This window comes from Aulostomus chinensis, chromosome 23 (assembly GCF_037954235.1).
Source record: "Aulostomus chinensis isolate RoL2024-O1b breed Wild chromosome 23, RoL_Achi_v1.0, whole genome shotgun sequence".
NCBI classification, from domain to species: Eukaryota; Metazoa; Chordata; class Actinopteri; order Syngnathiformes; family Aulostomidae; genus Aulostomus; species Aulostomus chinensis.
Window position 1 is genome coordinate 21,580,062 of NC_141342.1, and position 11,826 is coordinate 21,591,887.

At 49.9% G+C, this 11,826-nt stretch overlaps 1 protein-coding gene across 6 annotated transcripts in view; it reads left to right on the top strand.

Moving 5' to 3' along the window:
• Positions 1–10,688, top strand: part of LOC147240063 (KAT8 regulatory NSL complex subunit 1-like) — a 29,494-nt gene extending 18,806 nt beyond the window's left edge. For 4 of the 6 annotated variants that reach the window (XM_086194732.1, XM_086194728.1, XM_086194731.1 and 1 more), the window contains 13 exons: positions 1,866–2,007; positions 2,280–2,363; positions 3,714–3,823; positions 3,993–4,134; positions 5,015–5,180; positions 5,629–5,784; positions 6,345–6,554; positions 6,950–7,098; positions 7,720–7,844; positions 7,931–7,988; positions 8,237–8,349; positions 8,430–8,682; positions 9,215–10,688. In XM_086194732.1, coding sequence (XP_086050858.1) covers positions 1,866–2,007; positions 2,280–2,363; positions 3,714–3,823; positions 3,993–4,134; positions 5,015–5,180; positions 5,629–5,784; positions 6,345–6,554; positions 6,950–7,098; positions 7,720–7,844; positions 7,931–7,988; positions 8,237–8,349; positions 8,430–8,682; positions 9,215–9,418 — 1,912 coding nt within the window. In that variant the 3' untranslated portion in view covers positions 9,419–10,688. The remainder of the gene's footprint in view (positions 1–1,865; positions 2,008–2,279; positions 2,364–3,713; positions 3,824–3,992; positions 4,135–5,014; positions 5,181–5,628; positions 5,785–6,344; positions 6,555–6,949; positions 7,099–7,719; positions 7,845–7,930; positions 7,989–8,236; positions 8,350–8,429; positions 8,683–9,214) is intronic. The other 2 variants (XM_086194729.1, XM_086194730.1) reach the window with 2 other exon arrangements.
• Positions 10,689–11,826: the final 1,138 nt, after the last annotated feature.

Sequence of the window (11,826 nt, forward strand, 5' to 3'; positions counted from 1 at the left end):
TCTCTGTGGGGGACAGACAATGTAAATGAGTTGCCAGTGCATTGATCTGATGCACCAGTCATGGGCGTGTTCTCTGTTGCAGTGTCACAGCGCTTCGCGGTTGTTGATCGCTGCTTGAGGACAGGCTGGAGCAGGATGACAGTGACCAAGAGCAGCTAAGACATCCCTCATCAGACTAATTGGTAGCTGATGCTGGTGTCGAACCTCCTCTAAGTCTTGGTCCACGCAGCTCCACATTAAGAGAGGATTCCTGGCTGGATTACTGGTTATCCCAGTGTCTGCTGCACTGCTCCCTGACCCAGCCCCACCCCCTCAGCACTCCGCGCCCTGTCGATTGCTTTTAAAGCCCGTCTGTTTCTCTCCAGGCTTCCAGATTTTCCCGGCTCTTGTTGTCCCCCCATTACTGCCCCCGTCCTCCCCTTCACATCTCCTCTCCCCCTCAGCAGTAGTTTTTCTTGACTTCCTTCATCCCAAAGATTGAAAACAGACGGGCGTGGGGAGGAGAAAGCAGAGAGGACGGCGAGGTCTATCTTTGTCTGCCATCTGAGTCATTATTTTCATTGTTCAGCCACAGTCACTGTGGCCCATATTTTGATGAAACTGCGCCCTCTGTGGTCACTGCTGCACGGTGCAAGAGCAGACATTTTCCTCTCATGTCTGCCTTTGAAATGCCCATTCTGTGTGTCATACTGGTAAAATGGAGTAGTCTGTGTTTCCGTTCATTCATCATCATGGAGTAACTCAGTGAAATTGTGTGTTTTTGTATTTCTCCTGCACTTATGGGACATGTCTGGTCACATTGTGTCATGATTAGAGCGCTTTTCCAAGGTGCCTGCAGTTGCTGGCAACTGTGTGCAACACTGATTCGCTGACCTCTGCAGTCTGGCAGGGGAAGTGCATGGAGCCTCTCTCCTATGATCCAGGCCTGCACGAGTCTTATTTTATCAGTCATGAACATAAATTTACCCAAAACAAACCTCAAACGTGATCTCATTCACACTTGACTAGTTTTTTCCATCACAAGAAAGACGCATGTACTGCAGAACGTTCCTCCGCTACAGAAAACAGCTCAGTCTGAATGTTCATCAGGGGTCTGTCTGACATTATATCTCTACAAATAAAATGTAATGAAAGGCGAGTAAAGAGGACAAACTCAATTTAGGAAGCCTGACTAAATAAATGAATCGCGTTCAGGAGGAATGTCTCAACTCCAGGCAATCTTGGTTTTTGAAGTCTAGCATCATAAAATCATCTTGTATCATTTTTGTATTCGGAATGAATCAAACCAGTGCATTTTGCCGTGGTACTCACGAGTGCTGCATGATGAACTGAATCATGATGTGCAGTTGTAGAGCTGCAGTCAGTAATTTGAGCAGTATTGTACAAATGTGGTACAAATGGCTTCATTTGTATAAAATATTTAGTTAGTGGCTTTTTTTTTCATTTAGTAAAACCATCCGAGTGATTAAACCTGTTTGCTTCTGGGAAATGTTGTGCCCACCACATTATTGGGGGTCTTCTTAAAATCTTTCACACTGTAGACCGTCGTTGGAACTCTGTCCTCTGGAGTCGGAGGAATCCAGACTTGGGCGTCTTAGACCAGCGTTCTCCAAGTCCTTTTGTTTCTCTAGTGTAACGTGTCGCTCCAGCCCGTTACAATCAGAATAGCAGTTATTAATATGAATAGTTTTCAAATTCTGTTTCTTAATGTAAAGCAGCATCTGACATCCACTGCACTCTCCTGTATCCTCTCATACGACTCCAACACAAATGTAACATCCTATTTCTTGTATTTTCTTGGGTTGGTGGTGTCTGTGTCTGAAATCTCATCTTTGACCCTAAAATGACACTTGTCTGGCCCTCAGATGGAAGCGGGCAGAGAGCCGCTACACAGTGGAGCGAGCTGCGATCATCAGCCACTGGAACTGGCTCCAGGCCCACATCTCGGACTTGGAGTACCGCATCCGACAGCAGACGGACATCTACAGGCAGATCCGAGCTAGCAAGGTCAGACGCTCACGACCGAGGTGTCGGTGTGTGGATGTGTTTTAAATTGTTCCAAATACCAGAAGCTCATTCACTTCAGTTTCTGAACTATTGGGCCGTTACTGGCAACCATCTCCTCTACCTGTGGCCATTAGAATGGAGCCATTTTTAAGATTTTCTGTGGAATTCGTATGATAAGAGCATGGTAATGTTTCATTTTCTACTGGTGTCCCTGGTGGGACACCCACTCATCTCCACTCTGGTAGGTCTAACTCTCCCTCCTTGATCTGCAGGGCTCTGTAGAGTTGGGAGGAGTGGCCCCCAGCGTGGTGCCTGCAGGTGGGGCAGAAGTGAAGATGGAGCCTGTAAGTACTCAGGTAGGGGGGCTTCCCTGTGCTGGATTTGGACAGAAATGTCAATATTAATGCCAGTGTGATTGTATTTATCCCAGTCCATTCAACTTAGAGGTTATATTTTTAATTTTGTTTGACGGGGGGCGACAGTTTGCCACACAAGCAGGACATGGATGTTTATTGCTGTTGTTAATTAGCAGCTCTTGTCGTCAGCTTAGCAGTGAAGCTCAGTAACTTGTCTGAGTGTGTAACTCTGGAACGACATCTGAATATCCTGGTTTGAAGTGCAGCGGACTTAGAAATGGAAAAATCTTTAAAACCCTCCCTGCGGTTCTAGTGTTGGTAATCATATTATGTAAGAGACGCACCAAGAAGCTTGGAACGTGCATGTTAATAATCCTGGCAAAAAGAAGCAATCTATTTAATTTGTTCATCAACATGTATTCTGTTTCACCAAATATCTGATTAAGCCAGCGTCTGAATATTAAATGTTGGCTACGTGGGAGCTTTTGACTGTCAGGTCTGCTCAGAAGTGTGTTTTTATCAATCAGACATTCAGTGTTTGTTCTTGCAAATAAAAGGTTCGCGAGGAAAGTAAATGTTACCAAGAAGTGTCTCCTCGTCTGTCCCTGAGGTCTGGAGTGAACCAGACAAAGAGCTTGTGTGTCATGTGCAACAGAAACATCCATGACCAAGTTTCCAAATAAATCACCTCTGGATAATTAAAAAAAAAACTTGTTGTTTGAAAAGTTTTTAAACAGGTTCATCTGCAGTTGTGACCTCTGCTCTCGTTGATTCCTGTTGATTTGGAGGTGTGAGGAGGTCCTCCATAGGGGGCTCCTGACAGTCTGGGGGGTTGAGTGGTGGGTGCTGAAAGAATATCAGTTCTCAAAGGACGTCGTGTAGATGATGAGTGAACAGCAGTTTCAGTGGAAGTTTCTGGGACAGATCGTATTCATGGATTTAATGACCCTGAAGGTCTGTGAAGAGGCATCGCTATGCTAACGTGGCTAAAGAGCTCAGGCAACATGGTCATGACCTCCAACACTCAGAACGCAGTGTGGCTGTTGCGCTCATGCTGCGGTTGGTCTCCAGCGTGGTGGGCGTTCTTCCTCTGATGCAGCGATGAGTTACAGGTTGCTAAGTTGTGTTTGTGGGGTGAGTCTGATGGGAACTGCCTCATGTGGAAGGGTCTCCTGAGCGGCGGTGCGGAGCGCGGTGGCCCCGCTCTTCTCCACATATTTGGAGTGAATAATTTCGTCTATTGTGTCGTGTCTTTGAATACCCCGACTCTAACTGCTGGTTAGCCCGTGCTCTTGTGCCAGTTAACTTGAGGTGTTGTCTCACTGGCTGCTCTCTTATCTGGTGATGCAGGATGCTGGTTCAGAACGGCTGGAGCACACGGGCCCCGCCCACCTCACCAACACAGAGCCAGGCCCTTGGAAAGGTCAAAACGGGCAGCCGGTTAACGGCGTCCTCAGCAGGTACAGCTGATGACGGTGACCTCATTTCAAGCTCCAGCTCTTGATACAGGAAATTTAGGTTTTGAGATGCTGATCACATGGACAACTTCAACACGTCTGGACCAAAATGTGCTTTTCATTTAATCATCTGACACCTGTAACCTGATGTGCTCTGTTGTCATGGCAACAGGATGGCCGAGAGTGCTGACCCCAAGCACCAGCAGCAGTTGGCCTTTGACAGCACATGCGTGGCTGCTCGTACTCGACCACTCGTCAGCTGTCGGCGGCGGCGACTCATCCAGCCCAACACTGTGCCCAACCTCAACGGCAAGGTGAGGACTTCAGTAGGTTTGAGCCTGTTAGACCGAGATGAGGGAGGGACACGCAGCCGTGATCAGAGACATCTGGTGATTGTCTCTGATGAGCTCCAACATCGCAACACTAACAGTCACGAAGCTTTGCAGCTTTTATTTTGAAGGCAGAATCACTTTGGAAGTGTTTTGCTGTTGTTTTTTTTATATAAAACAGATCCAGGATCATTTCCTGAAGAAAAAAAAAGGTTTCTTACTTGACTTTGACTGCTGACACGGGAGCGTGCTCGGGCGGCTCTGTCACAGCTCCAGTCCTCTGTAATTAGTTCGTAGTTCGCTTGTTGGTATTCAGAGCTGCGCTGCCTGATCTATTCCTGCAGCAGTGGGGCATCCTCCTTAAGAGCAGACAACAAAGAATAGTAATCACCCTTGTGACAACTCACAAGTTTTGGTTCAAGGAAACAGAAAAACAGGCAGAGTGATCATGCGTCGTCATCGCCGCGCGCCCCCCACCCCACCCCACCCCCACCCCCCACCCCCACCCCCCACGCTGCAGCTCCAGTGTCTGCAGGCCCTCGGAAACTTGAGCCTGTTAAACTCACGGTCGCTCCTCTCACTCCATGGCTGCAGGTCGATCAATGGGACGGAGCCAGAGGAGAGGGCAGTTCGGCTTTTATTAGTGTTCCTGCTCTTTCAGAAACTCGGTTTTGATTTAAAAAAGAGTGGGGGTTTGACACCACAACACACACACACACACACACACACACACACACATGCAGGTAACAGCTGCTAGCTGCTGCTAGAGTTGGTTGTTTTGTCAGAGTAGAACAGAGCTTCTTAAGTGTGGTTTGAGTGTAAATATTCGCCATTAAGCTCTGGCATCACCGTTTGTGCCCCCCAGGCCCAGAGGAGCAGCTGTCTCCAGTGTAACTGCAGGGTCAACCCCAGCTGCGTGATGTGTGGTGGCCGGCCCACCCCCAGAGAGGACCCTCAGTACGAGCTGCCCACCCTGGAGCGCCTGTCAAGACTGGATCTTGGCGTCCACCCCATCCTCTCCTTCTCTGACGGTCAGTGCTGGGATCCTCCGTTTATTCTCTCGTTTCCTACTTGACATGTGGAGGGGAAGACAAACAAGGCGTGGCTGAGGAGAGGAAGTTCTCTGACAATCTTTCTGACAATCGTTCTATCTGCCGTGGACGTTTCATCTCCCTGAATAAGTCTTGTGTTGTCACTGCTGGGCTCTGGTCCACAACGATACGCTTCAGCTTTGTGTCAAACACAGGATTTCCAGCTTTTGTAACTTTCTTGGAATGTGCCGTGTTTTATCTCCAATGCAAAAATGCAAACCGCCACCACAGAACAGTAGACTTGGCCCAGGCTCCTGTCCTAGATCCCTCTGCCTTACTCTAAATAGTTGATGCCTTTGTAAATAGCTAATGTTGAACTCCAGATGGCCAGTCAGAGGAATGCAGCCATCCCTCCTGATGGAGTGTCTTCTTCTTCTCTCCATCTCAGATGTTTGTATAGGCCTCCGTCTGCAGCAGGTGATGAAGAGCCAGTGGCAGACCAAGTCGCTGGAGAGGAGCAAACCACTGAAGAAGCTCTCCCTCAAACACAAGCTGTCCTCGTCCAAAGAGAAGCACAAGTTTGCCAACTCGCTTATGGCAGTCAGTGAGTAGAAACCCTCGACCGCCTCCTCCCAGTTGAACCTCCCTGCATCAAAGCTCTGGTCTACAGGTCTTTGAGTCGAGGCAGATTTTACAGCTTTAGCCCAAAACCACAACCCTGTCTGCCTCATCTAACGTCTCTGCTTTACCCTCAACTGAGTGAGGAACCAAACCTTTAAGTTTATCTTAAAATGCTATAAAGCTCAACGTTCTATTATTGATGCGGTTCGGTCAGACAACGCTGGTCTCCTGGTCAGACAGCATCGGGGTTTAACGGTGTCCTGCTGAGGGAAATTTGCTATTGACTCAAATATGCCAACAGTCCTGCGTCATGGTTGATCCAGATCAGCCTCTGACCTCGCCATGGTTAGCGGGATGGTTGCTACTAGCTTGCTAGCTAAGAGTTTGTTCCCGTCTCACGCAGCAAACGGAACCGAAAATGTTGACTGGAGTGTAGCGGTCCAGTAGTGAGCGAGTACTCTCGACCAGAACCACGTCCTCTGATGTATGTAGTTTTTAGTTTCTCACAGTCAAGGCTAACATGACTGCATCTCTGTGTTTCAGGACTGAGCCACTATAAGAACCGAGCTGAGAAGCCGAGGACGATGGACGGCGGCGTGGGCAGCAGCAGTTCTGTACTGGGCGCCAGCAGGCTGGAGGGTCAGGCGGTCTGCAAGACTGAGCGCCTGCAGGGCCTCTCCACGCCGCTGGGGCCCTACGACAGGAACTACAGCCGCAAGAGATTACGAGAGCACTCGCTGGAGAGGACCGACTGTGAGTCTGATGGAATTTAGCCCTGCAGAGTGTTGTGCATGGGTGTTTTGACCTCAGTTTACACAGCAGTAGCGAGCTGGCGCCAGGTGGACTCAACGAGAGTCCGACATGATGCAAGCAATTTTAGAGTTTATCAGCTGATTTGGCGGCCAACAGGCGGCGCATGCATGCACTGGAAACAGTTTGTCAAACAAACTGCCGACCTGCTGCGCATGCTAATGTTAGCCAGCCTGCTGACGTGTGGCTACGACCTCAGCGGTTAAGTGGAGGCTAATGTGTCCATATGTACATGTGATGGAGCGAACGGTCTCACCGCCAAGCTTGAAACAGCCAGTGAGGGGTTTGTGGGGGTTGAAGCCACCGGAGTAATCAAGCCTCTGTCCTGTCTCCTCCAGCCTCCCCAAAGCTCTTCCTGGACTCCAGCAGCCCCTGCCCCACGCTGGCCAACATGCACTCATCGCTTCACAGCCCCCTCACACGCCAGCTGTCCACGTCCTCAGAGAACTCCACCCTGCTGGGCCCCAGCAGCGTCCCCAGCACTCCCGTAAGGATCATGTCTCAGTGTTTGCTCACGTCCCTCAGACATCAGCTGACATCCACACGCTGATTATTCGTCTCCTCAGTCAATCTGCTTGAACATGACAACTTACAGGGAAAGTCCATCGTCCCAGAGCCAGTCAAGATAGGGCCCCACGCTAGTTAGCTTAGCCCAATGGCTGCTAGTGGGTGGAAAATGTTAGCAGCAGCTAGCTCAAGTCCAGGCTAGTCAGCTTAGCCCAATGGCTGATAGTGGGAGGGAAGTGTTAGCACCAGCTAGCTCAGGTCCAGGCTAGTTAGCTTAGCCCAGTGGCTGGTAGTGGTTGGGAAGTGTTAGCATCAGCTAGCTCAGGTCCAGGCTAGTTAGCTTAGCCCAATGGCTGGTAGTGGGTGGAAGTGTTAGCATCAGCTAGCTCAGGTCCAGGATGCTGGTGTGTCCAGCAGGAATCCTCCTCCTCCTCCTCATCATCAGTAGCAGCAGTCGCTCTTCTAGTCCTCAACAAACCTTTGGTTCTGTTGACCCAAGTTCCAGTGGAGCTTTGGAGGTGCTGCGTCAAATCACTGCACCCAGTCAGGAAAATGTTAACATACCTGTTGTCTCGTCCCGTCCTGCCCCCCCAACCCCCAGCAGCAGCCCATCAAGAGGAGGCGAGGTGAAAGCTCTTTTGACATCAACAACATCGTGATCCCCATGTCTGTGGCCGCCACCACCCGAGTGGAGAAGCTGCAGTACAAAGAGATTCTCACGCCCAGGTATCCCCTCCCCCCCCAAAACCCCCCAGGAACTTCTTGCTTGATGTCACTTTCTGTACTCACCTGTGTGGATTTGTTGTGTACAGTTGGCGGGTCGTTGACATCTTCTCCCAGCCAATCACTGAAGAGGAGAATGAACGAGACGTAAGTGTCCGCCGCCGCCGCTTCTCAGTTCTTCCTCAGGTGATATTGATCCGTCAGGAGGACCCGCCCACCTGCTGCGATCAATGTTAATATTCCATGTCGAGCAGCGAGTGAACCTGGCGGTCAGATTGTAAAGATTTAAAAGTCATTTCCTGTTAGTAAATCTACTTGAATGACCTTTGACAGTTGAGTGTGTTGGCGAGTGTTGACGGTTCTGGTGGTCCTGCTCACAGCTGCTGGTCTTTCAGGTGGAGGATCTGTCCGACGCAGCCTTCATCCAGCTCCATCAGCCCTACGAGGACCAGGAGCGCTCCCGCTGGACCTGGATGGCATTGGCGCCCGCTAAGAGGCGGGGCAGCAGGTTGTTACCACGGCAATCAACATTCAGATGTACTGGTGTTTGACGGAAAATCTCACCCAGGTTCCTCTTGGCCCCCTCAGGTCCTACAAGTCTGTGGACGGGCGAACCACGCCGCTGTTGTGCGGGACCAACCCTCCCACCCCTCAGCCCGCCTCCCCAGACCCCGGCCACTGCCCCATGCTCCACGACTACAGCTACGTGCCCTCGCCCATGAGCCCCCCCAGCCCCGACACCGCCTCCAACCCCCACACGCCCTGCTCCAGGGACTCCCATCGGCTGATGTCCAACGAGGACACGCGGTGCTCCACGCCGGACTTCACCTTTGAGGAACGGGTGTGTATCACGTGAACCGACCCCCCATAACAGGTCGTGCTAGTAGCATTGGCTCGCCCCCTGAAGCTGGGGGGTTCCAGTCACCTGAGATCCTCCTAGTCCAGCTCAGTTTTGTCTCTGACTCTTAAGACTCAGAAGCAACTGCTGCTAGAACACGTTCTAGCTAACCACCCTTAGATGGTCTTGGTTGTCAAAAGAGGAAGTGAAGGAGATGTTTACTTCTGGAACTTCCTGTTCCAGAGGTGGGCGGTCCCTCGAGCTCTGATATTATCTCGCGAGTCATCAGCAGCTCAGTGTCATAGTGTCCAGGCTCAGACTAGAAAGCCGGCCACTGGGTTGGTTGCGTTTGAGGAACCTGAGAGAACACGTGTGTTGTTGGCCTCTGTGGCGCTGCACCTGAATCCGTCCTGAGCTTCGTAACTGATCAGCAGCAGCTTGCATCATCAGAAGTGTTTCCATGGCGACTTCCCAGCTGGTTCCTAATGTCACTGCGTGTAGAAATGTGACTCTGACCGGTGGTGGTGTTTTCTAGACGGTGGCGCCGTGGGAGCGGCGAAGCTTCCCCCTACCTGAGGACCCGACCCCGGAGCCGGAGGCCGAGGGCGACCACATCAGGCCCCGAATGCGCAACATCTCAGGTTGCCCAACAGCCTACGGACGGCCGGATTCAGACGACGCGGAGCCGCCATGTGACGACGACGGCGGTCCCAAACACAAGATGGCCACCCACCGATGAATGACTGACAGGCTGAGGTCCCGCAGCTCCTCTCTGGCATTAACAAGCAGAACCTCGAGGCGGAATACGATGTTGAATGGGTTCCTGTTGTTTGATATTCAAACATCAGTCTAATACTTTCACAGTTTTTAGTGAACATACGGAGATAGAAGCCTTTCCCTACACTTGTTTTTGTCACAGGAAAAAAGGATAAATGTAAAAAAAAAAGTATAAAACGTGTTACAAAAATGATTTCTGTAGTAGGCTAAACAATGTACATGGGGGCTTAGTGGTGTTTCATACGTGGCGTGTACACTCGTAGCGCACTATGTAGCGACTCCTCAAATACGGCCAAAGGGTGTTTTCTATTGACTAGTTTGCTTGTAATTCCCATGTACATTTTTAGTGGAGTGACGAATAACAAAACAAGAAAAAATAGCCCCCCACCCCAACCCCCCCCCCCCCCAAACAAACAGGTACATTTGAGATGTGGCCCGCCCCCTGCCCCGCCCCCTCCTGACATCACCAGAGCACTTCTCCAACTGCCAAGTCTAGTTTGCTTTGTGTTTTTTCATTCCTGACTTGTTTATTTGTTTGTTCTGTCTTGTTTGTTCCTGCATTCTTTGTGTTTTTGAATAGTAAATCATTCCTTTACAGTCTCTATGGAGAGTCTCGCCTGGCCCCGCCCCCGGCCCCCACCTGCCCGCCACCACCTCTTCTGTCCGTTCTGTTGTAGAGGACGGGGGTGTGGTTAGAGCACTTGGCCTGCAGGAGGCGCTGCTGCATGCTGAACAAACATGCTAAGATGCCCCCAGTGGTGACATCACTGCTGGTAGAAACACGACCTTCCTCCTCCTCCTCCTCCTCTTCCTCCTCGACAGGTTCTCTTGCAAACATTTCAAATGTAGCAGCTCTCAGGTTCTTCAATTTAAGGGAATATCTTCTGCTGTTCAGTAGTTTCTGATTGATCCGATCTGCAAGATGGATTTTGTTTTTGCCACCCCACCATGTCATGACCCCCACCCACACATAGACACACACAAACACAGATAAACACACACTCGCCCTCTTGTTGACTAATTGCTATGCAAAACAAAAAAAAATATCTATGGTTGTTTTCCTTTTCCACCTGTTTTTCTGCCACAGCCATCAGTCACTGTTTCTTTCGTAGTTAGGCGAGACGTCGATGTACCTGTTGGATCGTTGCAGCAGTTATAACCTAATCAAACGCAGAACTGTTCTGTTCCTTTTTTTGTAAATAGTACCATTAAAACATTTATGTTTAACTTGGCGTCGCTGGTCTGGCCTCTACTTCTCCCCTGTAGTACTGCAGTAGTACTGCCGTAGTGAGCAGCAGAAGGGTCACGTGACCTGCTGAGAAGTTCTCCAGTGAAACGAAGTTACCAGGATGGCCTGGGAACATCCTGGAGGTCACGGAAGAATTTGAGTTCTCTTAGAGATTCAAAGTTTGTTTGCTCAAACAAATATTTAATGAAAATGTGTGTGTTTGTATCCGACGATCCAGGCTGAAATTAAACAAAACTGGAAAGTTGAGTGTCGAACCGCTGAGGAGAAAGTCTGCTTCTGACGGCAAAAGGCTTCCAAGAAATACTGGAAAAGTTCCGTAATAAAAGATTCACATCATCACAAAACGCCCATCCAATCAGTAATTCTTTGTAGCAGAAATCCTCAGGACGTTCGGTTCACGTTCCGTCGTTCTCCAGACACCCCAAGTTTGTGCTGCTGGTTTTTCTTGATTGTTTCACTCAGTTTTGTTCAGCAGCTTCGAACAAATCAACTGGAACTGATGATGACGGGGAGGGAACAACATGGAGGACGTCTACGCCACGTTTGTTAGAGGCTGCAATGACCTCAACCTGGTCGAACACATGCGTATATTCATGTTGAAATACATACGTGTGTGTGTGTGTACACGGATTCGAATACATAAAAGTACATCAACACATTGACACACGAAGGCACAGACAAAGTCTGTTGTGACCCTGCAAGGCTGGCGTGTGTAAATCAGAGGGACACTGAAAGGAGACGGCGCAGCAGCTTCCTGACTTCATAGCATTTATTTTCAAATACACGTAAACAGCAACGAGAATCATCAGAAACCAGTTATCGATAAAATGCACAATAACGATAACAACCACATTTCCACAACTGTACAGTGTCAGAAGAACCAAAGGGTGATGAGTGTTACTGCAGGGACCTCTCAGCTGACGCGTGAAGCCTTCAAACCCCTCCCCCTGACACACGGGAGCCGCGCCCACCCATCACCCGACACACGGGAGCCACGCCCACCCATCAGCACTCACGCAGATTACTGTGGTCTACTGGAAGAAAGAACCAAGAATTTGAGCATGCAGATAACGTGTCAAGCACATCGTTAGCGTGTCCGCATCTTTCACTCAGCAGCATCT